Source organism: Saprolegnia parasitica (genome assembly GCF_000151545.1).
Source record: "Saprolegnia parasitica CBS 223.65 unplaced genomic scaffold supercont2.9, whole genome shotgun sequence".
NCBI lineage: Eukaryota > Oomycota > Saprolegniomycetes > Saprolegniales > Saprolegniaceae > Saprolegnia > Saprolegnia parasitica.
The window spans coordinates 547320-572529 of NW_012156403.1; the positions used below are offsets into that span (position 1 = coordinate 547320).

The 25210-nt window shown below is 59.0% G+C and overlaps 15 protein-coding genes across 15 annotated transcripts; 10 read left to right on the plus strand and 5 right to left on the minus strand.

The window, feature by feature from the left end:
- Window positions 1-650: 650 nt before the first annotated feature.
- On the minus strand, window positions 651-1910 carry SPRG_03680 (hypothetical protein). Its single transcript, XM_012342250.1, has 6 exons — window positions 1823-1910; window positions 1720-1776; window positions 1544-1675; window positions 1412-1496; window positions 1255-1361; window positions 651-1201 (listed from the first exon to the last, which is right to left on the minus strand). Exons 1-6 carry the CDS (start codon window positions 1865-1867, stop codon window positions 722-724), a joined length of 906 nt encoding a protein of 301 aa, XP_012197640.1. The 5' UTR covers window positions 1868-1910; the 3' UTR covers window positions 651-721.
- A 265-nt stretch (window positions 1911-2175) lies between these two features.
- On the plus strand, window positions 2176-2804 carry SPRG_03681 (hypothetical protein). The gene is made up of 4 exons (XM_012342251.1): window positions 2176-2281; window positions 2324-2523; window positions 2572-2725; window positions 2768-2804. Exons 1-3 carry the CDS (start codon window positions 2215-2217, stop codon window positions 2710-2712), a joined length of 408 nt encoding a protein of 135 aa, XP_012197641.1. The 5' UTR covers window positions 2176-2214; the 3' UTR covers window positions 2713-2725; window positions 2768-2804.
- Window positions 2805-3081: 277 nt separating this feature from the next.
- SPRG_03682 (hypothetical protein) lies at window positions 3082-3411 on the plus strand (the record flags this gene model as incomplete). The annotated part of the gene is made up of 1 exon (XM_012342252.1): window positions 3082-3411. One exon carries the CDS (start codon window positions 3082-3084, stop codon window positions 3409-3411), a length of 330 nt encoding a protein of 109 aa, XP_012197642.1.
- Window positions 3412-3746: 335 nt separating this feature from the next.
- On the plus strand, window positions 3747-4959 carry SPRG_03683 (hypothetical protein). Its single transcript, XM_012342253.1, has 3 exons — window positions 3747-4052; window positions 4097-4256; window positions 4312-4959. The coding sequence occupies exons 1-3, from the start codon at window positions 3786-3788 to the stop codon at window positions 4935-4937; spliced, it is 1053 nt and encodes a 350-aa protein (XP_012197643.1). The 5' UTR covers window positions 3747-3785; the 3' UTR covers window positions 4938-4959.
- Window positions 4903-5764, minus strand: SPRG_03684 (hypothetical protein). The gene is made up of 5 exons (XM_012342254.1): window positions 5640-5764; window positions 5425-5589; window positions 5290-5379; window positions 5065-5236; window positions 4903-5017 (listed from the first exon to the last, which is right to left on the minus strand). Exons 1-5 carry the CDS (start codon window positions 5739-5741, stop codon window positions 4959-4961), a joined length of 588 nt encoding a protein of 195 aa, XP_012197644.1. The 5' UTR covers window positions 5742-5764; the 3' UTR covers window positions 4903-4958.
- A 140-nt stretch (window positions 5765-5904) lies between these two features.
- SPRG_03685 (hypothetical protein) lies at window positions 5905-8606 on the plus strand. Its single transcript, XM_012342255.1, has 3 exons — window positions 5905-7317; window positions 7379-7556; window positions 7601-8606. The coding sequence occupies exons 1-3, from the start codon at window positions 5929-5931 to the stop codon at window positions 8524-8526; spliced, it is 2493 nt and encodes an 830-aa protein (XP_012197645.1). The 5' UTR covers window positions 5905-5928; the 3' UTR covers window positions 8527-8606.
- A 600-nt stretch (window positions 8607-9206) lies between these two features.
- Window positions 9207-11949, minus strand: SPRG_03686 (hypothetical protein). The gene is made up of 9 exons (XM_012342256.1): window positions 11270-11949; window positions 11113-11205; window positions 10800-11064; window positions 10412-10743; window positions 10298-10361; window positions 10121-10246; window positions 9756-10069; window positions 9371-9711; window positions 9207-9319 (listed from the first exon to the last, which is right to left on the minus strand). Exons 1-9 carry the CDS (start codon window positions 11905-11907, stop codon window positions 9228-9230), a joined length of 2265 nt encoding a protein of 754 aa, XP_012197646.1. The 5' UTR covers window positions 11908-11949; the 3' UTR covers window positions 9207-9227.
- Window positions 11950-12834: 885 nt separating this feature from the next.
- SPRG_03687 (hypothetical protein) lies at window positions 12835-13864 on the plus strand. Its single transcript, XM_012342257.1, has one exon. It carries the CDS (start codon window positions 12905-12907, stop codon window positions 13820-13822), a length of 918 nt encoding a protein of 305 aa, XP_012197647.1. The 5' UTR covers window positions 12835-12904; the 3' UTR covers window positions 13823-13864.
- Window positions 13814-14885, minus strand: SPRG_03688 (hypothetical protein). Its single transcript, XM_012342258.1, has 5 exons — window positions 14718-14885; window positions 14569-14664; window positions 14468-14521; window positions 14207-14422; window positions 13814-14154 (listed from the first exon to the last, which is right to left on the minus strand). The coding sequence occupies exons 1-5, from the start codon at window positions 14829-14831 to the stop codon at window positions 13876-13878; spliced, it is 759 nt and encodes a 252-aa protein (XP_012197648.1). The 5' UTR covers window positions 14832-14885; the 3' UTR covers window positions 13814-13875.
- Window positions 14886-15360: 475 nt separating this feature from the next.
- SPRG_03689 (hypothetical protein) lies at window positions 15361-16842 on the plus strand (the record flags this gene model as incomplete). The annotated part of the gene is made up of 6 exons (XM_012342259.1): window positions 15361-15438; window positions 15483-15755; window positions 15807-15872; window positions 15921-16103; window positions 16150-16558; window positions 16613-16842. The coding sequence occupies 6 exons, from the start codon at window positions 15361-15363 to the stop codon at window positions 16840-16842; spliced, it is 1239 nt and encodes a 412-aa protein (XP_012197649.1).
- Window positions 16843-17287: 445 nt separating this feature from the next.
- Window positions 17288-18821, plus strand: SPRG_03690 (hypothetical protein). The gene is made up of 2 exons (XM_012342260.1): window positions 17288-17419; window positions 17468-18821. The coding sequence occupies exons 1-2, from the start codon at window positions 17297-17299 to the stop codon at window positions 18782-18784; spliced, it is 1440 nt and encodes a 479-aa protein (XP_012197650.1). The 5' UTR covers window positions 17288-17296; the 3' UTR covers window positions 18785-18821.
- A 469-nt stretch (window positions 18822-19290) lies between these two features.
- SPRG_03691 (hypothetical protein) lies at window positions 19291-20183 on the minus strand. The gene has a single exon (XM_012342261.1). The coding sequence runs from the start codon at window positions 19996-19998 to the stop codon at window positions 19369-19371; it is 630 nt and encodes a 209-aa protein (XP_012197651.1). The 5' UTR covers window positions 19999-20183; the 3' UTR covers window positions 19291-19368.
- A 120-nt stretch (window positions 20184-20303) lies between these two features.
- SPRG_03692 (hypothetical protein) lies at window positions 20304-20888 on the plus strand (the record flags this gene model as incomplete). The annotated part of the gene is made up of 2 exons (XM_012342262.1): window positions 20304-20682; window positions 20743-20888. The coding sequence occupies 2 exons, from the start codon at window positions 20304-20306 to the stop codon at window positions 20886-20888; spliced, it is 525 nt and encodes a 174-aa protein (XP_012197652.1).
- Window positions 20889-21568: 680 nt separating this feature from the next.
- On the plus strand, window positions 21569-22248 carry SPRG_03693 (hypothetical protein). The gene has a single exon (XM_012342263.1). The coding sequence runs from the start codon at window positions 21610-21612 to the stop codon at window positions 22168-22170; it is 561 nt and encodes a 186-aa protein (XP_012197653.1). The 5' UTR covers window positions 21569-21609; the 3' UTR covers window positions 22171-22248.
- A 946-nt stretch (window positions 22249-23194) lies between these two features.
- On the plus strand, window positions 23195-25186 carry SPRG_03694 (hypothetical protein; the record flags this gene model as incomplete). Its single annotated transcript, XM_012342264.1, has 1 exon — window positions 23195-25186. The coding sequence occupies one exon, from the start codon at window positions 23195-23197 to the stop codon at window positions 25184-25186; it is 1992 nt and encodes a 663-aa protein (XP_012197654.1).
- Window positions 25187-25210: the final 24 nt, after the last annotated feature.

A 25210-nucleotide genomic window follows, 5' to 3' on the forward strand; every position in this document is an offset into this window, starting at 1 on the left:
GCAGCATCATTGTGCCAACATCCCGGTTCCCACGACAACAGCAAGCACATTCTTGTGCGTCACAGCGCAACGTTCCGGAGTACGTCGAAGAGCGTGGCATCACGATGGAGAAGCTCTCGATTAACGAGAACACGGCTGATATTCCCACGAAGGGTCTCAAGTTTGTCCAGGTTCGAAATAGGATCAAACTCGCCAACAAAGCTCTGCGTTCCGATATGTATTTGAACGCAGGGTAGAAGAAGTCCTCTCAATGGTCGACATTGTACAAGGCATTTCCGATAATGTAGGAGGAGTCAATGATTGCCATTTCCTTCTGCCCACGCACCAGCTACTTGTGACCGTTGGTCGCATACAGTGGTGGGGCACTGGGTGTGAACCTAGCCCACGTCAACACCACTAGGCCGGGACAAGGCGATGTGTGTTTGCATGTTTAGTCCTACGGGAGGAGCCCGTTGATGTGGGACTGTACAGCCTTTGGCAGCAGTCTGTAGAAGTAGCTTAGCTGTCACTTTCCGTTCTGCTTTGTAGTACACCAGCCGGTGTTTAGGGAGTACGGCCTCCCTCTGCCTGGTGTTTCACGTTTTGGTTGTTGCCAGGGAGCGGAATCGGTCACACTACTACATTACTACGTATCAATGGTGTCGTTTACAGGTGGTCGCACAACGCATTCGGTTGACCACTGGTCGAGGAATACAAAATGTGGTCGTCTTGTCATTAGCGCCTACTCGATGGATCCGTTTAACTGCAGCAGCTTCTTGTACAGCAGTGCAAGCAGGGCGACGATGAGCGCCGTGCCAACCCCTTGGAGGATATTGTCGACCACGTCGCTCTGCACTGCCCGTGACGTTGGAACGGTCGGTGCGGGGGCTGGAGCTGGTGCTGCGGTGCGGGCGACGGGTGTCGGTTCCATTGCAGCGGCAACCGGAGCAGGGGCCGGCGTGGGTGCTGCGACCGGTACTGGATTGCTCGCAACGACTTGGTCGTTCTCGCACGCAGCAGCGGTATCAGACGAGGATGGCTCGCTCCCTTCTTCCTTTGCTTCGTCTGGCGGCGATGACGGCGCGCCGCCCTCCATGTTGTGGATATGGAGCTGCGCGATCTGGGACGCGTACTTGGACTCGACAGGCGGCGAATCCCGCGCCGTCTCTTCCGGGATCAAGTCTTTGATGCTGCCACACTGCGGGCATGACCAGTGTACCGACTAAGTTGGATCGAGTCAGGGGAGGGATGGAGAACTAAGAGACGATTGCTTGCCTCGGCTGCGAGCTTCTTGCGTTCGTCCGCATTAAAGTCAAGGGCACCGATCGCACCTTCGCCTTTCGTCGGCATGAAGCTAATGAGCGCCTCCAAGATGAGGCGAACTACATAGAAAGCGCCGTGAGCCATCGTGGTTGTGTGGGGGCGAGCTCACCGCCCCAAGCCGGCTGCCAATGTTCAGGGTGGTACGCAGAGATGCTCAAGCAAATCTTCTTCTTGACTTCAAAGCGACCATTGGGCTACATCATGAACCATGCGTATCCGAGATGCACGTATGCATGTCTACCGTAAGCAGGATGATGTTCGGTGGCTTGAACGGGTACTCGGATGGCAGAAGGATGCGCCCATGAAAGATTCCGCCTTCGAACGCCGTGTCGCGCGGTCCTCGAATGGTAAAGTGCCAGTCAAACATGTTGTTCTAGGGCGAGATGAGCGCCAAGACGGCGGAAGCTGGCCGCGCACCTCGAGTGGCGCAGCAAAGTACTGGTCGCTTGGGTCGGTCATCATTTCGCGGACGTCCTACGCAGGCCATGCATGGGGCGTCATGCTGCCGCCAAGCACCTACCGCTCGGATGCGCTTGATGGCCGTGTTCCCGATCGACGACGCCATGAGGATGCCCAGCCGCTCGCGCTCGTCGCTCGAAAGCTAAAGTTACACCTGCGAAAAAGGTGCTCCGTCTACGGATACGACTTCTTTATCCGGAATCATGGCCGGTCAGCGAATCACAAACGAGCACGCTGCACGGTGCTGGAGCGTGCCACGTCAGCAAGCCCGGCTTGGTCCATCCAAGAACGCAGGAGGACACTACGTTTCATCGTAATACAGACAACGCCAAAACTCTGCGTAGAACTATGTTGGTACGGACGCCGTGCTACAAAACAGTTTGCGATTCCTCGTGGGTTTCGGACCTAAATTTGCCAACCAACTACTACTCAGTCGGGTCTTCCGAGTTGGCGATGACGACGCCAGGACAAGACGCGAAGGACTTGTCCATTCCAGCGAAGCGAGCGATCGTGGCCAAAGGTATGGTGACAGACATTGGGCAATTCGATGCTATCGCTGTAGTGCAAACCCGCCACAAGGCCCACGAGACCTTTCTGCAGCACAATCTGGAGGACAACTACGACTATATGGTCAAGACGACGGACCCAATCTTTGCGGACGCACTGGAAGCCATCGTGCAGCTCAAGCCGGAGCAGGTTGCTTCGTACCTCGCTGATTTTATGGCGGGGGGTGAAATCGACCTCACCAAGTTCAAGCGTTCGGTACGACGGCAACCACAACTGCGTTGTTGGTGACGGGAATGTCTGTAGCAACTGCAAACGCAGTTTTACTTTGACCGAAAAGTTCGCGACGTCATGTCGCTTGCGATCGGAGCTGTGATCCAAGATCGTCCGACCGACGTCCGCGCCTACTTGGCCGATTTCTTCCAGAAACGCAGCAACGACTACTAAAGTATAGTTTACGGTAATAGCTCTATCACTAGACTGCTCTTCTCAATAGTCACAGTCTAGTGCTAACGCTACGATCACTTTCCACTGACATGGCTTCAGTCTCAGTATCGCGTGAGGCACATTAGACGCATAATCGCATTTGATTCGCTGAAATAAGTCGATTTCAAGCCAATCCAATTCGATCCTTGGAAGCGCGGGTGCTCGGCTAGTCGGGACGAAGGCCAAATCCCATGAAAAACAAAAGCGCTCATACTTGACAAGTGTTTAGACACCACTCTGCAGAGCCCAAAACGCCACGTCACGTCGCCGTTCGACGCCTACAGCCCAAGAAATTTGATTTTCCGTGTCTCTCGGTCGCCCGATCTTATTATGAAAGAGCGTGTGTCGCGACCAACTCGACAGGTCGTGACCAAGCATTATTACCAGCTTGGTCGTCTCCCGACAGCGCTCATTCTCAACTCCCTCGCCATCTTTCCTGCGCTCATTGCCAGCAGCAGCAGTGCCACTATGGTTGCCGCCGGTACGCCAGCGATGGGCGTCGCAACGAAAGTGGGCACCGAGGCGAGCCACAAGCAACCGCAGCAGCTCCGCGAAGGCGGCCAAAAGGAGTGCTTTGGGTCGATCTGTGGCGGTGGTTTCGGCTGGGGTCTCGGCGGCGGGTGCGGCCTCTTCTCGCCGTTCGGATGCGGCTGGTTCTAAGCTATAGTAAGTGTACAGGTGCTGGCCCACGAACAGAACTGTGGTAGCATTCGTTGTCGTGGCAGCAATAATCTAACGTGAACGATGGCATAGCAACCTTATCATCGGTTTCTCTCCGATGAACGCACGAACTAAATGCCCGACGCAATGCGTAGCAACAGGATTGCATCTAGGCTTCAACCGCTGCTCGCTGGTAGTCGCGCGCAGTTATCCTAGGCCATATACACTGGGATCCATGCCATGACGCCACTGCAAGTCGTTGCGATTGACACCCATCGCTTTATCCGGACGTTCGGATACGGATGCCAGCGTCGGTGGCCATAATTAATTGCCAAGACAGGAGGACGCAGCGAGACCCGAGGTAGACGACCAACATGCCGCCGAAGAAGAACCAAGAGTCCAAGAAGACGGTGGAGAAGAAGAAAGAGAGGATGCTCGATGACAAGACGTTCGGTCTCAAGAACAAGAACAAGTCCAAGCAGGTCCAGAAGTACGTGCAGCAGGTGCAGCACCAGGTCAAGGGCACGTCCGAGGCGCAGGAGCGCAAGAAGCTGGAGGACAAGAAGGCCGCAGCCGCGGCCAAGGAGGCCATGGAAAAGCAGATGAAGGACCTCTTCATGGCCGCCATCGTGCAGCCCAAGGTTGGCCGCCAACGACAGACTTTTGCATGCTAACGACGTCGTAGGTTCCGCTCGGTGTCGACCCCAAGACGATCGTGTGCGAGTTCTTCAAGCAAGCGACGTGCTCCAAGGGCAACCGCTGCAAGTTCTCGCACGATCTCATGGTCGGCAAGAAGGCCACCAAGATCAACCTCTACGAAGACGACCGCGACGCCAAGGACAAAGGTACAATATTGGACGATCGACCAGGTTAGGTGCTCATAGTAATACGCATACACAGATATCATGGACACGTGGGACCAGAAGAAGCTCGAAGATGTCGTCGCCGAGAAGCATGGCCAAAAGGTGGCGACGACGACCGACATTGTGTGCAAGTTCTTCTTGGATGCGATCGAAAAGTCCCAGTACGGTTGGTTCTGGACGTGCCCGAACGGCGGCAAGGCGTGCAAGTACCGCCACGCCCTCCCGCCGGGTTTTGTTTTCCAGTCCAAGAAGGACCGCGAGAACAGCAAGAAGAAGGGCGACGAGGTCAGTATTGAAGAGATCATTGAGCAGCAGCGCGCCAAGCTCGGCGCGAACGGCGGCACGCCCGTCACGGAAGAGTCGTTTGCCAAGTGGAAGGCCGAGAAGGCCAAGCGCAAGGTCGTCGAGGACGAGAAGCGCCGCAAGGACGAAGCCAAGAAGTCGGGCAACCGCGGTCTCAACACGCTCAGTGGTCGCGCGCTCTTCACATTCGACCCGACGCTCTTCCAGGACGACGACGGCGCCGCGGGCGACGAGTACGACGTCGAAGATTACGAGGACGAGGAGAAGCGGCCGGCGCCCGACGCGGCCGCAGCCTCCATGGACAAGAGTCTGTATATGCAGGACGTGGAAGATAACTTAGACGAACTCGTCGAAGAATAGACCGTGTAGTTTTGGGATGAGCTAGATCGTGCGACGCACATGGGCTACAATGTCATCGATTGCCGCGAGCGCGCCATTGCCTACGAGATCGGAGAGCTGAACTGACATGATCGTAGCGGTCAATGACCTGTCTCGCCGCATGCCAGCATCTTGCTCACGGGTGGGATCACGCGGTAGCCAAAGTCGTCTTGGAGGATAGTAACGTGTTTACCGGTGCACGGGTGTGCCCACATTTGTGTGTTCATGGCCGGAGCCACAAGAAGCGGCTTGGACTGCGACCACGCCCGAGCGACGCACGTCTAGTCGTGACTTGGTGAGCTCCTGGTGGCATATGAGTGACAATCAAAAATACCAAAAGGTTGTCGCAGAGGCCGTTTGCGAGCTTGGCCATCGAGTTCGCCGAGAGTGGCGCGACAACACACACATCCGCCCAGTCCCGCAACTATGGACTCGCAGGTGTCGTTGCCGTAGTAGGGAGAAGGCTTACCTGGATGTGAAGGATTGGGTCGCCAATGACGTTCCACGCGTTCCACTCGTCTTCGTCGCGATGGATCGTAACGTTAAGCGCTTCGAACGCCGCAAACATTGTTGGGTTGTACGCAGCGGCCTTGGGGAGGAAAAAGTTGGCCGACTTGGTCAGCACCACTTGCACCTGTCAGTATTCGCCGAGTTAGCCTTCCTTTTGCACGAAGGGCCCGGTACCTCTGCATATTCTGCAAGCTTCACGACCAGTTCTGGCACCTTGATCGTCGCCACGCTGCCGGACGCAGCCACAAGGACGCGCGGCCGTCTCGGCGTCGCCATCGTCCCGCTCGTCGCAGTTGACATTCGAAGTTCCAATGCGAACTTCGTAGATAGGACGGTCGGTTTTGATTGGTAGAAACGCTTTATATCCTGAAATTAATATTCCACATTTTAAATGAGGCATACAATGATGCAGTGTAGTGTACTCGAATTGGCTGTTTTATTTACGAGCCGTTCACAACACAAAATGTGGAGCACTGGAGGAAAGACAAAGGCCGCGGCCCCGACGTCCATGGCGCCTCCGCTCTTCAGCATGTCCAAAGGCCCTGCCACGAAGGCAGCTCCGGCGCCGGCCACGAGCACTGCCAAGGAGGCCAAGGCCGTAGCCCCTGCCAGCGGCGGTCTCAAGTCCGTCCTCGGCTTGGCGAGCTCGATCGCACCGGCGGTCTTGGCCAACGTGCTGCCCGAGATCCACGTCAACCTCATGTGCGCGCACGAAGCGACGGGCTCAATCGTGGTCCTGGGTGCGAAAGGCCGCCTTTGCTACGTCAACGTGCAACATGCGGCGCCAATCTTGCACGATCTGACGACGACGCCGGCGATGGCTGCGACCCTGGCGACGGCCACTGGCTTGTCGTTCAACGCGTCTGGCACGCGCGTCCTCGTCGAGGCGTCGGCGAGCAATGCGACGCCAGGTAGCGACTTGTATACATTTGAGCTTCCGTTCGGCGCCCGCAACGTGCCGTCCACGACGACAGGCGAGCGCGTCCTCGTCAAGTTCAAGGACGGTACGAGCCGTGCTGTGACGCTCTCCAAGAGACAGGGCGTGGATACCTTGCAGCGTGCTATGGACGCACTCACAAGCGACGAGCGAGCGAACGTCAAGACCGTCTGCCAAGATGTTTTTGACATTGACCTCCAGCGCGTGACGCTGCCACCCAACGTCCGCAGCCGGCACGCGCTCTGGCATCCGCTGAGCGACGCCCACGTCGCTATCCTAAGTACGATTGAAGACCTTCGGCTCGTCGATGTCCACGACGGCTCGACGGACCAAGTCCATGCGCTCGCTTGTGCGCCGACGACATCGGCCGCCGTGCACTCGACCGCCATTGCGTTTGGCCCGTCGACAGGGTGGGAAGTCTTTACAGTGTACATCCTTCGCTCCAACGGCGACGTCTACGCCCTCAACCCGTTCGTGCCATCGACCAAGGCAGCGGTCGCTACGTCGCTGCTTGTCTTTCTCAAGCAAAAGACGGAAGCGCTTCTATCGACCGCGTCCTCGCAGGAAGCCACGGTCGTGCTCAAGGCGCAGCGCCACTGGCTCGACGAGCTCTGGCCCACGGCGGTGTCGCGCCCCGCCGTGAGCAAGTTTAGCGCCCCGCTCCACGACGAGGAGGACGAGCCCCGCCCGGCGCCCCTTGTGCCCACGACGCGCATCAGCACAACGTCCGGTCTCCGCCCGCACACTTGGCCACTGCAGCTGCAAGGCCCGTTCCAGCGCGCGGGTGCGTCGTGGACGCGGCCGTCCGACGCTGCCGCACGCTCGCTGAGTGCGGTCCCGTACCCGCTGCAGGACAACAACATTGGCCAGCACCCTGTGCTGGCGGTCGCCTACTCGTCTGGCCATGTTGAAATCGTACGTAGTCTTCTTCTTTTCTATAGCATCGAGGGACTTACCACAGAATGGCTTGTTGTAGGTGGTGCTGGCGAAAGAAGCGCGGCCATTGTGGCAGTCGAGCCACGTGTCGCCGCCGCCGCCGTCGCCGCTGTACGTGGTTGAGGTCCTCGATCTCGGTACGGACGCCAACGGCGGCAAGGCCGTTCTCCGTGCCAAAGCCCATTTGCCCTACTTTGTCTACGTCTTGCATTCGACCAGTATGCGATGAGTCGGATTCTGGAAACTCAGTTTGTGCGTCTAGGCGTCCACGTCATCCACGCCCACTGGATGCGTTCGCCGCTCACGGGACCCGTGACCAGCGCCGTGCGCCGCGTGTTTTCCGTGTCACCCAACGCACTCGCGTCGTCGCACGCAATTGGCGCGTCGATTCTCCACACGGTCGAACTCGGTCACTTGATTGTGGTCCAGCTCGTCTCGGGGGCCTTCGAGATCGTCAACGTCAGCGCCGCCGTCGTGCCCAGCGTCACAGCGACCAAGCTGCGGTCGCCGCCAACGTCGTCGTCATCGTCGCTTGTGCCGCTACGCGATCTCGTCGACGCGACCAACGCCAAGCGCCCGTCGACGACGACCGCGCACGTGGCCGGCGCGACGCCGCTTTCGCACGCGACGATGGCGACGGTCCAGTTCACGTTGGATCATGTGCGGCAGCTCAACGACGAGGTCGCCTACCTCACGGAACTCCAGCTGCTCGCGTCCAACCGACTGAGTTTGCACAAGGAGATGGCGACGAAGCAGACGTCGTCGATGGCCGAGCTTCAAAAGCACATTGCGGCGCTCGAAGCCTCGACGATCGCGCTCTCGGACCGCGTCAAGCACGTGCAAGCAACGCAGGCGCGGCTCAACGCGCGCGCGGCCGCGGCGCTTCAAGCCATTCGCGACAACCAAGTGGTGGTGACCAAGGCCGAGATCAAGTACAAGGAAGACCTTGTCGACATGCAGACGCAAGTGCGCCGCCTCACGCCGCAAGTGGTGCAAATGAACATGGACGCGGAGAAGCTGCTGCGGACGGCCAAGCCGACGACGCCGTCGGGCCGATCGTTCTCGGACGAGAAGGAGCGCATGGTCCACGACGTCTTGACCGCCGAGACGCAGCTCATCGCGGACGCCAAGGCGATTCTGAACGACCTCACCGCCAAGGTCGCCACGCTCAAGCTCTCGGTCGCGTGAGATCTAAGATTGAACGACGGCCTTTGTATTAAATAAGTGGATGGAAAACAACAACACATTAAAATGTCGAGCTGCGCTTGTACGACGACGCCTCGGCAAACTGGCGCTGGAGTGTCTCCATCGCCGACTCGTGCCTTGACGCCGTCGCCACTCGAATCGGGACGGCGCCCGAGAGGGCGGGACGATGCACCATCTCGGGCGCCTCGAGCACTTGCCGCCAAATGTCAAAGTCCATGCAATCCGGTTGCTTTGGGACGAGCGGTGGCTCGAGCGTCGGCGCGAGGGCGGCAAGGTTGAGCACTGCATTGTTGCGCTGGAGATGCTGCTGCTTGCTAGTCGACATGATGACTGCGCATGGGACGGCAAAACGCGGAATCCATCAAATTTCGAAGTGGCGTTTCTATCGCGCGTCCACCAACGTGGGCAACTGCCATCAACCCGCGTCGGGTCTTTGTAGCTCGTGCAGAGACCGGTGCGAGCTTCTAGACAGTAAACTCTTCTGGGCCCGGCCTTTCCTCTGGCGCGTTTATCTGGACACGCGTTCTCCTGCCGCCACGTCACGGCACGGTTGAAACTTCTCGGCAATTGTGTCGAAGTAGCCACCTCTGACTCCGTGCCCACTGTATCCGTTGGTCAACGCGCCGTGTCCATGCGAATCGAAGGAGATGCACCGACGTATGCACAAAAGATATGGCGATTCATTAGTGGAGTCGCGCACCGGTGCTCGTCGGGAGCGTGCTGCTGTTGGCTTGGAGGATGGTCGAGACGGCGCCGTACAGCTGCAGAAGCTCGTCTACATCGACCGTGATGGCATCGCACACAGACACACTCTGTCATGGATTACCTGGTCGCAACGCGCGGTACCGCGTCTGAAACATCGTGTGGCAAATGCACGCGCACGCGTCGCAGCCGTCGCAGACAGGACAGAGCTTCGTGACGCCGTGTTTGCAGCTGCAGTCGACGGCGTGCGGATTCGCTCGGTACTGCTTCGAATGCAGGAGCGCGCCCGTGTGGCCAAAGCCGGACCGGAGGCCGTTCTGGTGCTCAAACGTCACGTGGTGGTCGGCGTCCGATACAAAGCAGCTCCAGCAGAGCTTGAACGGCGGCAGCGGGATCCCGGTCGCGGGCTTCTTGGCCAAAATCATGCACCCGAGGCACTGCTTGTAGCTGTTGCCGAGTTCCAACCTACATACCACGCGTCACGGACTTGGACGTCAATGATATCACACCGGCAGAGGGTGCAGAGGAGGTGTTCCGGGCGGGCGCCAAGGTCGACAGTGTGCGTGACGTGGCTGTCGCTATGGCGTTCGTGGACAAACCACGAGTCGTCGCCGTCGCTCTGGACGCGCTGCTCCTCTTGGAGGATCGCGTAAAAGGCAGTGCGCAGCGAGGCGAGGCGCAGCATGGTCGCGGGCGACCGGCGGCCCGACCGCACGGCAGCGACGAGCCGCCGAACCGCTTCGATGACGCACGGCCGCGGGTCCCACACGTACGACCCGGGGCGCGTCTCGGCGCTGGGTCGCTGGAGGCGTTGCAGCGAGTACTACACCTCGATCGATACACACCACAGCCGATCTGTGTACAAGGCACGCACCGCGATGGCGTCGGCCATGCCGCCGCCCGTGACGCCTTGGTACACCCACTCCCAGCTCAGAAACATCGAGATGCCGCGCTGGGCCGTGTCCGGGTCGTGAACGCTGCGCCACATGTGCAGTCGGCCCTACGCACCTCGTGATGAGCAATCGAATGCACCGACGGTATGTATCGATACGCGGTTGATGTGGAGGTACTCGCCGGGCTGCAGGCGCACCTTGTGCGACGTGTACCCCAACTGTCTACGCGCACGACAGATAAGAACTCGGCGTCCTGTCGAGTCCGAACGCACTGGAGGTTGTCGAGGTACTTGTCGAGCATCTCGGCGCGCCGATGGGGCTGATACCCCATTCGATCGAGAAAGTCGAGAAGGCGGAGGCACGCCGACGGCGGGTATTGGTCAAACACAATGAGCTCGAGCTCGCCGTGGAGCACTTGGTACGCGACGTCGGTCGAGCCGTTGCCAGCCTGGAGGAGCTCGGACCGGTGGCCCGCAAAGCTGCAATGCATACGCGGTGCAAAGCGCTCGTGGCGGTACGGCGCCGGGAGGTTCTGCAGCCAGCAGTCGGCGCCGCCCGGCAGGATGTTGGACCACGCAAACTGCCGGCTCAAGTCCATCGCCATCTAGGTGTGTTGACCATGAGCATCGTGAGACGAGCAAGATGGATCCGGAAGCGCACCTCGCCGCAGTAGAGATCGAGGTTGAGGCCGCCGAGCGCGAGCACTTCGTGGAGGCCGATCGACCACGACTTGTTGTTGACGTCGACGACGTGGACCATGGACGCCGGCGCGCGCTGCGTCGCAACGATGTACTTGCGGAACTCGGCGATTGAGAGCTGGATATTGCCGGCGTAGTACAGCGGGGACGTCGAGCCTCTCGGCGGGAGCTCCGTCGACTTGTAGATCTTAAAGTGCGCAAACGACCAGTGGGCGTTGGGTGAGCAGCTACAATCCGCGTGAGTCGATCGATGTGTCGCGTAGGATAAGCATGACCTGTCGAGGAAGTTGATGACGGTCCAGAGCTCAATGTTGAGGCTTGACACGAGACCCTTGAGGACCGTGAGCGACGACGTTCCTTCGAGACAGCTAGACACATCAAGGTGTGAGAGACGCGGCAAGTGAGACGAAGGACAGATCATCATCGTAGTACCGCAGGAGACAGTCCATTTCGGCGTCCTCCAAGCGGGCATGGGGCACGCCCGAGTAGACGGGCGTCAAGTCGACGCGCAACACATGCTCGTCGTCAGTCACAAGGCTGCGTCGGAACCGGTCCAACGACGCCACGTACGTCGCCTGCTTCCAGAGCGGCGGCGGGGCGTCGTTCGGCGGGCCGTCGCGCTTGGCAAAGTTTGCGCGGTCGGCAACCGCCGGGGACAAGTGGCGCGACTGGTACGTTGGGCCGCCCGACCTCATGAGTGGCTCGTCGACGCCTTGGCGCTTTCGCCCAATGACACGGCCAGACGCATCGACAGCATATTGTGGCTCGGGCGCGATGGGCACGTAGGTCGTCGCCGGGGCAGTCACCACCGGCGGCGCCGTGGTGGGCGCGGTCGCTGGCGCACGCGGCTCTTCGATGCCCAAGGCTTCTCGGCGCTGCTTGGCAATGTCGGCCAAGATCACGTGCGGCGCGACGAGTTCGCGGTGGCGGAGGTCCACAAAGTTGCCGCGGCTGTGGTAGGCCTTGAAGCACGAGGGCTGGCAGCAGAAGCGCATGTCTCGGACGTCGGGGTCCCCGACCCCCGGGATCCGCTTGTCCTTCTGGCAGAAGACGCAGCGCACGATGCCCATCGTCTCGTCGGCTGCCCCAAACACGCCAATTGCCAACCGGTTGCGACAACCGTATCCGGATGCCCCGGGCAGTCGCCAGCAACCCGTACGCATGCAAGTCGCCAGGTTGCATCGTGTCTCGGGTATCGATCCCATGCAGCGCACAAGGGTAGCATTGGCTAGTCGCGTTGGCGATACATGCAGCTGATGCCAGGAAGCAACGCCGCTTGGACGAACGCACGAGTCTGGCAGGTGCGGCTCGGGTCGCAGGGTCTGGCTCCTCCGCTGCTCGTCGCCCTCGTGAGATGTATGATGGTTGCAATCCAGCGCTGGACTTCGCGGGCCTTTATTCGCGCTGCGTCGGCTCGAGTCCTGTTGCGACGCCGTCGTTCATTCATTTCACATCGCGCTCCGTGTCACAAGGGCATCGAGAAAGAGGAGGGGCTGCGCCAATTCGAGCTGCGTGGCATGGGCCGGTGTACCCACGATGCCACTGCCGTGCCTGCGTGATTGCCAGCAGCCACCAATTTGATGGTGGCTTTTCATTTCGTATGCATCTTCCTGTCGCGGCGGCTGCGTTGAACCTTGAAGTAGCCAAGCCCAGTTCGGACCAGACGACAGCTCGACACCTTGTCGCTCTCCTGCGGCGCGCCGCATCGGGCAGAGCGCATCGCCGCCTCGACCCCGAGGATTCAAAGCACGTGTCAACGACGCAGCCAACACGCTTGCGCCGCGCCTCTGAGCGCCGGCAGCAGCGAGCGATGCTGTGACTTACGAGCCAGCTGGCGCGGCTCAAAGGCAACATTGAGTCGGGGTAGCCAAGTATTTTTTATTCGAAATGGAAATGGAAACTGAAGGTGTGTATCGGATTTTATTAAACTACGATTTGTGCCACAGGACATGTAAAAAAATAGGTACGTTGCGATGGTGACACACTTTTTTTGTTGTCGTCAACAAGGAAGGCCGGCGCTTGCGACTCCTCGCTCCCGCCGTGGCCTCGACGTTGGAATCGCAGCCGATGACGGCCTCTCTTGCAGCGGCCCCACATGCGACGCTGAAAGGCGTCGCGTGTACGCAGCGACGGACGGCGCAAAAAGGCTGGCGCGTGCCACCGGCCGTGCCTGCCCCGATCGTCTACGACGGTGTGCGCGACGTGCGCGATGCGAGCGACCCATGGCGGCAGTGCGCACTGTCAATCGGCATTCTGCTCTTTCTCTTGAGCGTGTGGCGCTGCGTGTACAGCTTCGACGCGCTGGCGCTGACGGGTCTCGCACTGAGCTGCCTCGGTCTTTCTGCCCTTGCCTCTGCCCGCCATCTCGATGGCACGGGTAAGCTCGTGCTCGACATGCGCGAGATCGTCGTCGTCCAGAACCCGACGTCGCCAGCGTGGACATCAAAGCAGCCCGATCATCTCTTGGACTCGGACGACGAGGTCGTCGACTTTAATCGCCGGACGTACTCGATGCAGTCGACGCTCGACTCGGAGTGCGACTCGGAGTGCGACGACGATCTGCGGCATTCGATTGCGTCGACTGTCGCAGTCGAAGACGACGAAGACACCGAGGACGACCTATCCGACATTGAGTTGCCCGACGTCTCGCTGCCGCCTGCCCCGGCAGTCCTTGCCATCATGCCCATCGCCCGTCCGCCGCGACCTCCGACTGTGGCGCTGAAACGAAAGCTCACTCCCGCGACCACCGCGTCGCCGACGACCAAGTACCGCGCTGTGAGCTGTGCCAAACCTCGCACGTTTGGCAGCCGCAAACTTCTCACGCCCGCCCTGCAGCGCATGCTCGACGAAGTCGAAGCGATGCAAGACGAGAGTGATCGGCTCATGGCGGCGATGGCACACCTCGGCGTGCACGGTCCGTGCAGCATGAACGACCGTCTCCGGCGCTGGTCTCTGCACTCGGCGAGCCCGACGCCGCCCCTGTAAAACATTCTTCCTATTCTTAACTTGAAACCCCAAACACGTGAACTTGTTGTTAACTATTGCTTGGGGTTGTTGAGGAAGGCCATAAAGCCCGTGTAGGCGCGCTCCAGGTCAAAGCTCATTTGACGGATCTGGTCGTCGTCGAGCTCGTCCGACGCACGCATGGCGTTGAGGACGCGGAGCCACTGCTCCAGTTTGACCCGGCCCTCGAACGTCGGCGGAAGGCCGTTGACCTTGGAGAGACTCGACATGCACTCGCTCAGCAGCGGCTGGATCTCGTCCACGGCGCGCACGTTGAGCTTGAGGTAGTCGGAGAGCGTGATGCAATGTTGCACCTACGCGCACACGCTCATCGAGTATTGGCATGGTATTAATTGCGCCTTGTACCGTTTGGGCGACGTTGACCGTATCCGAACTGCTGCTCGTCGTGTTGTGCACGACGGTCGCGGGAACGCCGAGGCGCACAAGGCGCTCAATCGCGCGCGGGCAGTCGAGGCGGTAGTGTGTCAAGAACGAGTCGATCGAGACCAGGTGCCCCGCGTTGCGCAGCGCGGTTTCGGTCGTCTTGTACTGCGAGATGAGCTTGGTGCACGCTTCCGTGTACTATTCGTGCATGGATGACATGGGCGAGGCACAAGAGAGGCAAACCGCGTCGGGCGAAATGGCGTCACGGACGTACGCCGTCTCGAGATGCTCGGTGGTCTGCACGTCGATGAGCACATGCGCATGGATGCAGGAAGGCAAGGTACCTTGATGATCGCATAGAGGTCTGAGAGGTCTTCGTACATGCGCCGTTCCTTGGGCGTGTCCCAGAGCTTGATCTCGCCGACCTTCGCCGGCGGACCCTACCGCCCATGCCAATTCAGCCTCGTCTGCCAGGAGAGCTGCGCCGAGGTACCGACGGCGCGGAGGCCGCAGACAAGGTCACTTGTGTCTGGATGTGCATGCTCGCCGACGTGTACGTGTACGCAGGCGGCGGGACGTTGATGTACGGCGGCGGCGGCGGGTTCATCGCGTGTCGTCGCTTTGTCTTGTGGGAAGGCGAGTTGCCGGATCTTTATGCAGCTATAATTCAGCAATAACACTCTATCGTATACAAATGCGAAGGCTACATTGGTGCTAGACTGTTATAATATTCTAACACAATGTGGCGTGTTAGGATCCAGAGTGGTGTTCACCAACATTCGCCTTTTGAGGCAAGCCACAGCAGGGAATCCTCTCTCGCGCCTTCGAGTATGACCATGCGAGAGGAGCCCAACGCTCGACAAGTCGCCTACGGGAGCAAGCGAGGCTTGCACCCACACAGCGGTCTCTTCTATATAGACCAATACCGTAATGGTACGAGGCGCACTTGATCGCCTGCGTGGAGAAGGCTACAGGAAGCAGCGGATGCCTGCCGCCTTTCCAAAACCTACAAGGAACGGTTGCATGCAGCAACAATCGCAAGCTCGGGTAATTTTAGTCGTCCTTTGTCGCTAGGCTATCTATATATACGTGGCCTTTCTTGTGTCTAATTTCTCGAGAGGCGAAGTCGACACGGGATGGAGACGAAGCTCACGCAGTCTTTCTGGCGCAAGAAGCGCATCATCACGCAGGAAGTTCTCCAGGCCATTGGAAAAGTACGCCCTCTTCTGGAAGATATACAACCCATGAGCTCGACTAGACGACTCCGACAGACGACGGTGTGTACCAGCGAGAGCTGCTCAAGTTTCAAGATTTCGTCACGCATGTCCGCGCGACGCTACGGGAGCTCGAGCGCTATCGCTGCAGCCTCCAGCTCTTCTGCAGTGCGACAACAGCACTCGCCAACGAGGTCGTGTGCCTTGCAACACCGAGCCACCTGGGGCAGGTGCCACCGACGCACCCCGAGGCGTTGGCTACCGCGCTGCGCCAGGTCGCGCCGTCACGCATCATGAAGACCCAGTACTACTCTGTGGTCCTCGCTTTGAGTTTCATCTTCGCGCCAATGCTCAAATGAAACGCGTAGGACGATACGATCACGGGCGCTATCCGGTCGCTGTGCATCAAGCTTGCTGAGCTCGAGGCGCAGACCGTGCGACGCGAGGAGTGTACGCTGCAACTGAAACGCCATGCGATGTAGAACGACATTAAGGCCCGCGCGCAGGCCAAGCTCGAGTTTGATAGCTATGCGCGCGCCGCCAAGCCATCGGACAAGCACGACGCGGCGCTCGCGCACCTGGATGCGTGCACACGGACTGTGTTTCGCATCTTTGCCAAGTACGAGGCGCTGCGCAATACCTTTTTGTCCAACGAACTTGAATTGGTTTGTCGACTGGATGACACACCGTGAATCAACCATGACTATGCAGGTGCGGCAAGCGCTGAGCTCCTTCTTCCTCAATGGCGCCGACGCCATCGCGGCGCCGCTGCTTGTGCAGCCCGATTCCGTTGCTGCCGAAGAAGACAAGGTGTGCTGTCTCTCTCACGTCGTCAACGTGTCAATCCTTCTAACGATCTTCTCCGACTTGATGGCCAAGGGCAGCATTGTGGCCGAATTGCCTCGCGAGGTTGCCAGCGACGTCGAGCCCATGGTCCACGTGGATTGTGGCCCACGAAAACCCAGCATGCCATCGCTACCAGAATGCCACGCGGTCGTGGCCAAGTACGCGCGGCGCCGGCTGTCGCTGGGTGCCTCGGCGCGCCCGCCAGCACCTGTCGCGCAGCATGCGCCACCCTCCGTGCTTTTGGCTACTCTGTCGCTGGACGACAGTGACGAAGGTGGGCTTGAACGATTTACATTGCATCTGATTCGAATCTCGCCCTGCCCACTAGGCACGCCCCGTCGTGACGGGAGCTGGCGATGTTTTAACAACCAGAACGACGACGACGACGACGACGGCAATGGCGAGATCATGTCGACTGTACCTCTCCATGGTACAGAGGGGAGTGCGACTGAGCCGCCGTCATGCGGTGCACCAGGGTCTCGGCGGGTATCTTCCATCTTTGTCCCGTTCGTGGCCAAGCTGGTCCGCGATCCAAATTCGAACCAACGGCCAAACTAGCCAGAAACTTCTTTCGACGAGAAGAATCGAAAGGCGTGTGTATGACTACGCAGGCGCAGTCGTCTTCTATCAGGTCGCGGCAGGACGCGATCTCTTCCCGCGCCTTTCGCTCTCACTGGCGCGCGCCGCCGTGTCAGCAGCGTCAGGCGTGCAATCCGAAAGAGCGTATGTCTTTTCGAGAGGTTTTTTAGAGAGGAAGAGCGTCCAAATTGCCGCTGCAAATCTATCGTCTTCGTCAAGGTATGCGTTTTAAGAGGGAGTGCACTGTGGTCGTGGTTTTGATTGGGCGAGGACCGTGGTACGTTTTCTTTGGCTGTGGGATCTTTGAAAGGCACGATCTTCAACCTCCAGTCAGAATGCAGCGATTGAAAGTTAATATCAAATGTCAGAGGTTTTCAATCCTAGTTGAAGGTTGCCGCAAAACCGTCACACTCCAATTTGACCTCGAGCGACCATGCGGGTCCAAGAAGAGACGACCGCGCTCCTGCCCAAGACGCCTTCGCTCGTCCAGAGCCCCAACTTCCGCGCTGTGCTCCGCGACGAAGTCCGCCACGTGTACCAGCTCGCGTCGCCCGTGGTATGTGCTTGGATACGTGCCATGTGCACGGCTCATCAATGCAAATAGGTCATGACGTATGTGCTCGAGCTCACGCCGGGCCTCACGAGCCTCGTGCTCGTGGGCCAGATGGCGGCTGACGATACCAAGAAGTATGTTGACGCGGCCGCGCTCAGCGTCATGTACTTGAACTTGACGGGCCTCTCGGTCGGTATTGGTCTTGCGACCGCCATGGACACGCTCTGCGCGCAAGCGTACGGCGCCGGCAACGTCAAGCACATTGGCCTGTACCTCCAGACGGGCAGCATTGTGCTCCTCGCGGCGTTTCTGCCCGTCTTTTTGGCCAACTTTTTCAGCGCCGACATTTTGATCTTCTTGCAGCAACCCGAAGACGTCGCCGAGCTCGCGGGCTCGTTCTCGCGCGTCATGGCGCTTGGCTTGCCCTTTCTGTACGCGTACGAGCTTCTCAAGAAGGTGCTGCAGTGCCAGAACGTGACGTGGCCGATGCTCTACTCGGCCATCATTTGCAACGTGGTCAACCTTGTCGCTGGCTACCTCCTCGTGAACCACACCAACATGGGCTACATGGGCGCGGCCGTGAGCCGGACGCTCGGCAACATGGCGCTTCCGCTCTCGCTCGTGCCGTACTTTTCCCAGGCCAAGAACCTCGCGTTCTGGCCCGGCTGGCAGATCGAGTCGGCGTGCCGCGGTATTCCCGAGTTCATCTTTTTCGGCCTCGCAGGCATGCTCATGATGATTTTCGAGTGGTGGAGCTTTGAGATCATTGCGCTCCTCTCGGGTCTCCTCCCGAACGCGATGGTGGCCATTGGCGCCAACGCTGTCCTCGTCAACATCACGGCGACCGTCAACATGTTTTACCTCGGTATCGCTGTCGCGGGTAACATCCGCGTCGGCAACGCCCTCGGTGCCAACCAGCCCAAGCGCGCGCAGGTCTCGGCCATCACGGCGACGGCGCTCGGCGGCGTTGTCTCGATCGTGACGGGCATTTGCGTGTACGCCTTCCGCTTTGTCTACCCGCGCTTCTTTACGCAGGACGAGGCGATGCTTGCGCTCGCGGCCGAGGTCGCGGTCGTTGTCGCTGGCTTCCAGCTCGTGAACGCGCTCAACTCTGCGATCCAAGGCGCGCTCCGCGGCTGCGGCCTCCAAAACTATGGCGCCGTCATCAACTTCGTGTCGTACATTTGCTTTGGCCTGCCAATGGGGTACCTCTTTGAGTTTCACTTTGAGATGGGTCTCCCCGGCCTCTGGGTCGGCATGACCATGGGCTACACGTGCGCAATGCTCATCGGGACGCTCATTTTGTACAAGTCCAACTGGCAAACGCTGGCCGACAAGGCGCAGGAACGCGCGTTTAGCAAGGAATAAGACTTCACGATTATCAATAGCAGATAGTATTTCCACATTCCATGTCTTGACGCCAAGGCGACAGAGCAGGCGACGGCGGCGTGGGCAAACAGAGCGCGCTCGCCGACAGGCTCCACGAGGTGCGGACAGACAGATAGTTTGGCGACACGACTGGACGCGAGGCACCCAGGTGCTCTCTTCATGAGGTTGAGGTGGCACCCATTACTGGCGCGGTAGACAGGGTGTCGACGGTTGTCGCGGGCGTTGATAACTGCGCGGATCACCACTCATGTGCAATTCGAGTCGGTCGCAACAGAGACGCGAGTGCTTCGTCGCAGTGTTGTGGCGCCCGGGACCAGTGAAAACATTGGCCTTGCTTTCGCTACGCTGTCGACTGCGCATTCAGAAAAATAAGCATCCTCCACCTCCGTGACCAACGAGTTGCACTCTTGAAGTCTCAAATATGCCTTTTCAGAGGCTTTTCCATGCCAATCGAAAGGACAACAGCACTGTTGAGATTGAGATTACGATGATGTTGGATTGCATCGTTTGACGAAGTTGGGCCCGAGGTGACAAGATGAGCGAGATTCTAGAACTGGTTCTGGTTAGGTATACGCATCACGAATGATGCCCGAGGCTTGGAACTGGCGCTCGCACGCAGGGTCCTTGACGTATACGTCGACATTAAAGTGCTTTGCATACGCCGAGACAAAGCCGATGCAGTCGGCACACATGGCGCGGTCGACAACGATCGAAACGTGCCGCCAGTAGACGCGTGGATCGGCTGCATCTTTGAGCTTCTCGTGGAGGTCGACGAGCTTCTGCTTCTCGGCGTGGCACCACCCAAACATGAAGCTGCGGCTATTGAGAACCTTCGGGTTCTCCACCACATAGGCGTGCCGGACCTCGGTCGCCAAGTAGGCAGCGCCCAAGCTCAGTGGTTGCTGCGCCAGAAAGCCACCCGGAGAGCCGCAAACGCCAAAGCCGCTGATGGTCGCGCCATCCAGCAGCGTCTGCAGCAGCGGCAGGTCGTCGCGTGACGGCGCGCGCAGCTCGGCATGGCACTTGGTGGCACGCTTCGAGGTAGGAAATTGCACCTGCTGCGCTGTCAGGTACGCGAGGTACGCTTCAAAGTGGGCGATCTGGTCCAGCGGTGGTAGCGCAAGGTACGTGGCGGCGACATCGGGCCCGAGGAACGAGGCGAACGTGTAGTACGTTGACGGCGCGCTGCTCATTACGGCGTTGGTGTGATTGGCCAAGAAAAGACATGCCGGTTGCTTGCATCCGGATAAGGCAAGCTTTTAAAAATCGGCTACCTCAGCCCACCTAGGTAGCACGACTAGTTCCATGTACCGAGCACGAGTGTGATGTCGCGATCCAAGCACCGCTGGGTATTGCAAGAAAGAGTGTCGTGCTGCCACTTGTGGAGCTGACCGACTGGCGCTTTCGTAGGACGTCATGGCCAGAAGTATGTGAATGAATGTCGTCTGCCTCGTGAATGATGGTAAAAGGAGCTTGTCACGGATCTCATCATTCTACAATGGCCCCGAAACGGAAACCTACGCCAAGTGCTGATGCGCCACCGGCCAAGAAGACCGCAAGCAGCCAAGACGCAGCTCGCAAAGCCAAGGCCAAGACGATGAAGGCGCGTATTGTCTATATCTTGTCGGTGGCAACCCAGCTTGTCGGACCGTTGACGATCAAGAAGCGCCTTTTCGCCGAGTTTGGCGTGACCGAGTCCAAGCTGTTTGCGTCCAACTTTAAGAAAGCTTTGAAAGAGCTCGGTGATGAGAACCGCGACGACTTCGGCCGAGTTGGCGGCAGCTACCACGGTGGCACGTCGTCGCCAGCGTACCTTGCCCGCGTCGCCGAGGAAGAGGCCGACACGGCTCACGCAGCAGAACTTGCAGCGCACGAAGGTTGCGTCAAGTGCTGCTTCTGTAACCATTGGTGCTCGGACGACTGCTTCATTGACGAAGACTCGGTTGCGCGCGGCGGCGAATACGAGTGCTCCAACTGCCACAAGACATTTTGGACGTGGATCTCGGACGGGTACGTGTATGGTCACCCCATTGAGTACCGCTACGGCGACGGCAAGGACGATTATGCTGACCTTCGCGACTAACACTGTGAGCTATTGAAGGAATCACCTTTTGGCTAAATTAGAATTCGAAAAATACTGCGACGGGATCTTGTTTCGAGTTCGAATCGGCAAGGGGCATGATGGTCGGTTGATGCTCGTGATGGTCGACTGGATTTAACACTTGCTTTCAGGCGCACATGCAACCGTCTTCTCACATCGCACGGAAGTTAAGAGTAGCGAGGAGCTCGATGTGGCGCCCGAGTTCTTTTCAAAAAACAAGCCTGGAGCTTGGTCCTTCCAGTCCCATGGTCTTATAGCAGCGACATGAGAAACCAACTGACGTTGGTCGCACGGACTGAGCTCTTCGAGTGGAATGAAACGTTGGCTCTTCGTTCAGTCACGTAACTAGGAGGCTTTTCTGCCGTCGCTACTTTTATTTCACGGCAACGGACCGCCATGAGTCAAATGACTAGGTCTCTTGCGCGACACGTGCCTTTTGCTTTTTTCGATGCCACCTTGTCCCACGGCGTCTAATGCAGCGCCCTGAACGATCTATCTGTTGGAAATCTAGAAACTATTGTGCCATGCGCCTCTGCGGGCCATGCGATCCGGATAAAGATCCAATCAAATTTGAAAAATGGCGCGAGGCGGCGGTTTCGCGTGGTGTATCGTCGCAGCCCCGCTTTTGCCACCACGTGGGCGTCGGAACATTCACAGAAGATCGGCGCGGCGTGGCTTGAACCTTGATTCATTGTCGAACACCATGCCCCAGCACCACGAGCCTTTTGACCCGACGAAGCGCGTGCCCAAGTTCCTTCGGCACCTCTACAACATTCTCGCACACGAAGACCCGTCGATCATTGCATGGTCGCTCGACGGGCTCTCGATCAAGCTCCATAACGTCCGCCGCCTCGAAGGCGAGGTCCTTCCCAAGTACTTTAAACACAACAAACTCGCGAGCTTCCAGCGCCAGCTCAACTACTTTGGCTTTCGCAAGTGGACCAAGACGCAAGCCTGCGTGTGCACGTTCAGCCACCCGCACTTCACGCGCGACGCTGTGACGCCGAGCCACAGCGACGCGAGTGAGAATGACAACCAAGCAGAGCTTCGGAGCCCCGAGTGGTCAACGAGCATGGGCGATCCGCTGAGCGAGACCGACGACATCGAAGCGGCACTGAGTCCGAGGGACTGGGACATTTGTCTGCAAGTGCTCTCGACGCCGTTGGCCCTCGACTGGCTCAGCCCCGTCGAGCTTCACCATGTCATGTTGGCAAGCGACGGCAAGGAGGCTTTGGACCCATGGTCCAACAACGTTTTGCACTAAAGCGAACCCTCCCATTGTACACTGCGATACATATTTAATCGAATAAAAAAGCGACGAAGACCGAGCTCTTTGAACGCCGACGGCAACGCCCGTAGCCTCGCAATCAAACGAGCACAAGACGAAGAAGAAGCGTCATCAGTATTGATGTTGCGTTGCTTTGACGCGGACTGCAAGGCGGGTAGGTGGTGGATTTGTGCAACCAGTACCTTCTAGTCGATGGATCGAGCCGGTCGACCGCATATTTCTGGCTCCGAGTGCGCAGTGGCATTGTTGCGTCCGAATCCTCGAAAGGCGTGCAATGCTTCAACGTATACCAACCAACGCACCACTCGCTTGTATCGGACGATCGGAGCTGATCTAGAAGTTTGATGCGATCACTATTTCGCTGGCGACTGCAAGAATTCAGCGTCCATATCCCCATCCAAATCACTCCGCGTTGATCGGCGTCAGCTCGCGGCTTGCTGCAGAGGATGCCCAAGCCGGCCGACTTCCAACGATAACTTGTATTACCCGGTAGGAAGGATAGACAATATTCAACTACAATTCGAGGAATGACTGCACACGTCAAGAGACCTTGAGGAACGAGGGTCGCGTCTACAGGCGTGTTGAAGTTGCTCGATTCCAAAGCGTGGATCGGCCACGGGCTGAGAATTCAGGCTTCCTCGGACACAGCTGCCTTCACTATCGTTTGGCGGCTTCATAATGTACCGGTACGCACAACGGAATACATATCGTCTCATCGTGCCTGCATGTGCCAAGGCGACTGCTCACTCCCTTGCGCTCGAGGGTCGAGGATCGGAGGTCGAGGGTCGGGGCATTTAAAATGGACAAATTCGTGTCGGTATACAAAGACGAAAAGAACGTGCGTGAAAAAACTCAAAACATTGGCGCATCCGGATAAACTCGTCGCCGATTGGCCAGGAGCGCGGCAGTCTGAACATGTTCAGCGTTTATCCGGACGACCGGCACTGCTGGGTTACACACTGCATTTTCGCCACCGACGAAATCGTAGCGTCCGGCGCCGATGCGGATGCTCAAGACGACCGGCCTCTTCCAGAAGAAGCCGACGGTGATCCCGATCATGGAGGAGGAGAGCGAGCCGTCGCCGCTGCCTATCTACATGGACATGCAGACCGCGCGCCACATTGGCGGCAACCGCGCGCAGCCACAGCGGTCCGTGGCCACGGACGACGACGACGACGCGTCGAGCCATCACCCACTCGACAACATCTTTGACACGCTGCAGCTGCAGACGATGGTCGGTCGCGACCGGCGGCGGCGCATGCCGAAAGAGATGCGTCTTGTCTTTGAAGCCGAACAAGATATGCTGCGGAGCCCCGCAGCGCAGCGGCAGTCGGGCGCCGTCGTGCAGCCCGAGAACCTCTGGCAGACGTACGACACAGTCAGCCGGATACACTTTGAGCGCGACGGCGGCGCGCTGCGGGCTCACGACGGCGAACCGATCAAGCTCGTGTCCAAAGCGTGCTTTGGCTTGTACGCCAACCTCGTTGCAGTCGGCTTTCTCTACGGCGCGCTACCATCCTTGTACCTTGCCTCATCCAGTAAGTCCCAGAATGACGACTACTCGCAGCTGCCTGTGCTCTCGCTCATGACGCCATTGTACCCGATCTTCAACGCCCCCGTCGCCCTCACACTGTTTCCGGCGTCGCTGCGATTATTGGTGGGCCTCGCGTCCGACTGCTACCCGTTCTTGAGCTACCGCCGCAAGTCCTACATGGTCGCAGGCTGGGCCATCGCGGCGCTCGGGCTCCTTGTCGCGGGCGTACTGGCCATGGCGGGTGCCAACCTCGTCGCGCCGCTCCTCGTTGCCACGATCGGTGTCACGATCGCCGACGTCGCCGGTGACGCGCGCGTCGTCGAGTTTGCGCAGCGTGAGCGGCTCTCCAAGCGCGGCAACCTCCAAGCGCTGGCGACCGGTATCAAATTTTCGCTCACGGCCGCCGGTCAGTTGTACGTGGCCATCTTTCGCACCTGCCAGGCGGCTCCATGGACGGCCGAGAGCTCTGGCTACCAAGCTCTGCTGTTTACACTGGCGCTCATGGCGCTGTCGCCAATTCCGTTTGTGTGGACGCGTCTCGTCGAGGAGCCAGCACCGCCGTCGTTGCCGTGGGCCGTGCGCGCAACCGACCTCTTTGGCCTTCTCAAGAAGAAGTCGATCGTGCACATTTTGTACTTTGAGCTCGCGTTCTCGCTCTTGAGCCATCTCGGGGCGGGCGCCGGGTCGTTCTGGAAGCGCCACGACGTCGACCTCGCGTTCGAGACGCAGTTTCTCATGCAAAACCAGTCGGCCATGTCGGACGACGTCGCGTTCACCAAGTCGCTCGTCTTTACCCAAGGCCTCATGGTGTCAGGCGGCCTTCTCTGCTTTGCGCTCCCGATGCTACTCTGCCGGTCCCCGCTCGCCGCATGGAACTGGCGCGTCGCGTTCTTCGCCTGCACGCTGCTCACGTCCGTGTTGTGCGCTGTCCAGGCATCGTTCCTAGCGTACGACACGAGCCGCGGGCCCATCGTGTGGTACCTTCTGCCTCTCCTCGTGCAGTTCCCTATGGGCATCCGCTACATGCTCAGTCTCTTTCCGATCGTCGAAGTGACCGAGCCGGTCTACGAAGCAACGATCGGAAGCCTCCTCGTCACGGCGCAGCTCGCACCGATCCCGCTCGCCACGATGCTCTTCAGCCTTTTTGAGCATCCCTACGTGGCACGCTTGGCGCCGAATCTCAATTTTACATCCGACGCGACGCAGTCGGCGTACGGCGAGCTCGCGAGCTTGAACGCGCTCTGGGGCTTTGCCGCGATTCTGAGTCTTTGCTGGCTGCCCAACCAAAAAGTGAGTGCGCAGGTCATCCGCAAGTTTGGCGGCACGCGCCGGCGGTGGGGTCAGACATCGCTGGTCCTCGGCGGCGTGTCCTTCGCATTCGTGCTTGTCGTTGCGCTCCTGAGTCTGATACCGGGCCTTGGCTGCGTGCCCGCACTCGGGGACAAGTGCCCGCCGTAGGTCCTTTGGACGTCATTAAATTTT

What these genes read in the sequence shown, in the direction of transcription:
- SPRG_03683 (XM_012342253.1), top strand. Translation starts at nt 3,786, where the DNA reads ATGCCGCCGAAGAAGAACCAAGAGTCCAAGAAGACGGTGGAGAAGAAG. An exon ending in CCGCCATCGTGCAGCCCAAG is followed by an intron (nt 4,053 to 4,096) that starts GTTGGCCGCCAA and finishes ACGACGTCGTAG; the next exon opens with GTTCCGCTCGGTGTCGACCC. An exon ending in CCGCGACGCCAAGGACAAAG is followed by an intron (nt 4,257 to 4,311) that starts GTACAATATTGG and finishes ACGCATACACAG; the next exon opens with ATATCATGGACACGTGGGAC.
- SPRG_03690 (XM_012342260.1), top strand. Translation starts at nt 17,297, where the DNA reads ATGCGGGTCCAAGAAGAGACGACCGCGCTCCTGCCCAAGACGCCTTCG. An exon ending in ACCAGCTCGCGTCGCCCGTG is followed by an intron (nt 17,420 to 17,467) that starts GTATGTGCTTGG and finishes CAATGCAAATAG; the next exon opens with GTCATGACGTATGTGCTCGA.
- SPRG_03686 (XM_012342256.1), bottom strand. Translation starts at nt 11,907, where the DNA reads ATGGGCATCGTGCGCTGCGTCTTCTGCCAGAAGGACAAGCGGATCCCG. An exon ending in AAGTACCTCGACAACCTCCA is followed by an intron (nt 10,362 to 10,411) that starts GTGCGTTCGGAC and finishes TCGTGCGCGTAG; the next exon opens with ACAGTTGGGGTACACGTCGC. An exon ending in GTACCGCGCGTTGCGACCAG is followed by an intron (nt 9,320 to 9,370) that starts GTAATCCATGAC and finishes CGGTCGATGTAG; the next exon opens with ACGAGCTTCTGCAGCTGTAC.
- SPRG_03693 (XM_012342263.1), top strand. Translation starts at nt 21,610, where the DNA reads ATGCCCCAGCACCACGAGCCTTTTGACCCGACGAAGCGCGTGCCCAAG.
- SPRG_03687 (XM_012342257.1), top strand. Translation starts at nt 12,905, where the DNA reads ATGACGGCCTCTCTTGCAGCGGCCCCACATGCGACGCTGAAAGGCGTC.
- SPRG_03681 (XM_012342251.1), top strand. Translation starts at nt 2,215, where the DNA reads ATGACGACGCCAGGACAAGACGCGAAGGACTTGTCCATTCCAGCGAAG. An exon ending in GCGAGCGATCGTGGCCAAAG is followed by an intron (nt 2,282 to 2,323) that starts GTATGGTGACAG and finishes CTATCGCTGTAG; the next exon opens with TGCAAACCCGCCACAAGGCC. An exon ending in TCACCAAGTTCAAGCGTTCG is followed by an intron (nt 2,524 to 2,571) that starts GTACGACGGCAA and finishes GAATGTCTGTAG; the next exon opens with CAACTGCAAACGCAGTTTTA.
- SPRG_03680 (XM_012342250.1), bottom strand. Translation starts at nt 1,867, where the DNA reads ATGGCGTCGTCGATCGGGAACACGGCCATCAAGCGCATCCGAGCG. An exon ending in TTGGCAGCCGGCTTGGGGCG is followed by an intron (nt 1,362 to 1,411) that starts GTGAGCTCGCCC and finishes CTTTCTATGTAG; the next exon opens with TTCGCCTCATCTTGGAGGCG. An exon ending in GCAAGAAGCTCGCAGCCGAG is followed by an intron (nt 1,202 to 1,254) that starts GCAAGCAATCGT and finishes GATCCAACTTAG; the next exon opens with TCGGTACACTGGTCATGCCC.
- SPRG_03691 (XM_012342261.1), bottom strand. Translation starts at nt 19,998, where the DNA reads ATGAGCAGCGCGCCGTCAACGTACTACACGTTCGCCTCGTTCCTCGGG.
- SPRG_03685 (XM_012342255.1), top strand. Translation starts at nt 5,929, where the DNA reads ATGTGGAGCACTGGAGGAAAGACAAAGGCCGCGGCCCCGACGTCCATG. An exon ending in CGTCTGGCCATGTTGAAATC is followed by an intron (nt 7,318 to 7,378) that starts GTACGTAGTCTT and finishes GGCTTGTTGTAG; the next exon opens with GTGGTGCTGGCGAAAGAAGC. An exon ending in CTACGTCTTGCATTCGACCA is followed by an intron (nt 7,557 to 7,600) that starts GTATGCGATGAG and finishes TTGTGCGTCTAG; the next exon opens with GCGTCCACGTCATCCACGCC.
- SPRG_03684 (XM_012342254.1), bottom strand. Translation starts at nt 5,741, where the DNA reads ATGGCGACGCCGAGACGGCCGCGCGTCCTTGTGGCTGCGTCCGGCAGC. An exon ending in ACCCAATCCTTCACATCCAG is followed by an intron (nt 5,380 to 5,424) that starts GTAAGCCTTCTC and finishes GCGAGTCCATAG; the next exon opens with TTGCGGGACTGGGCGGATGT. An exon ending in GCCTCTGCGACAACCTTTTG is followed by an intron (nt 5,237 to 5,289) that starts GTATTTTTGATT and finishes AGTCACGACTAG; the next exon opens with ACGTGCGTCGCTCGGGCGTG.
- SPRG_03688 (XM_012342258.1), bottom strand. Translation starts at nt 14,831, where the DNA reads ATGAACCCGCCGCCGCCGCCGTACATCAACGTCCCGCCGCCTGCGTAC. An exon ending in CTGCGGCCTCCGCGCCGTCG is followed by an intron (nt 14,665 to 14,717) that starts GTACCTCGGCGC and finishes CATGGGCGGTAG; the next exon opens with GGTCCGCCGGCGAAGGTCGG. An exon ending in CGGTCAACGTCGCCCAAACG is followed by an intron (nt 14,155 to 14,206) that starts GTACAAGGCGCA and finishes GTGTGCGCGTAG; the next exon opens with GTGCAACATTGCATCACGCT.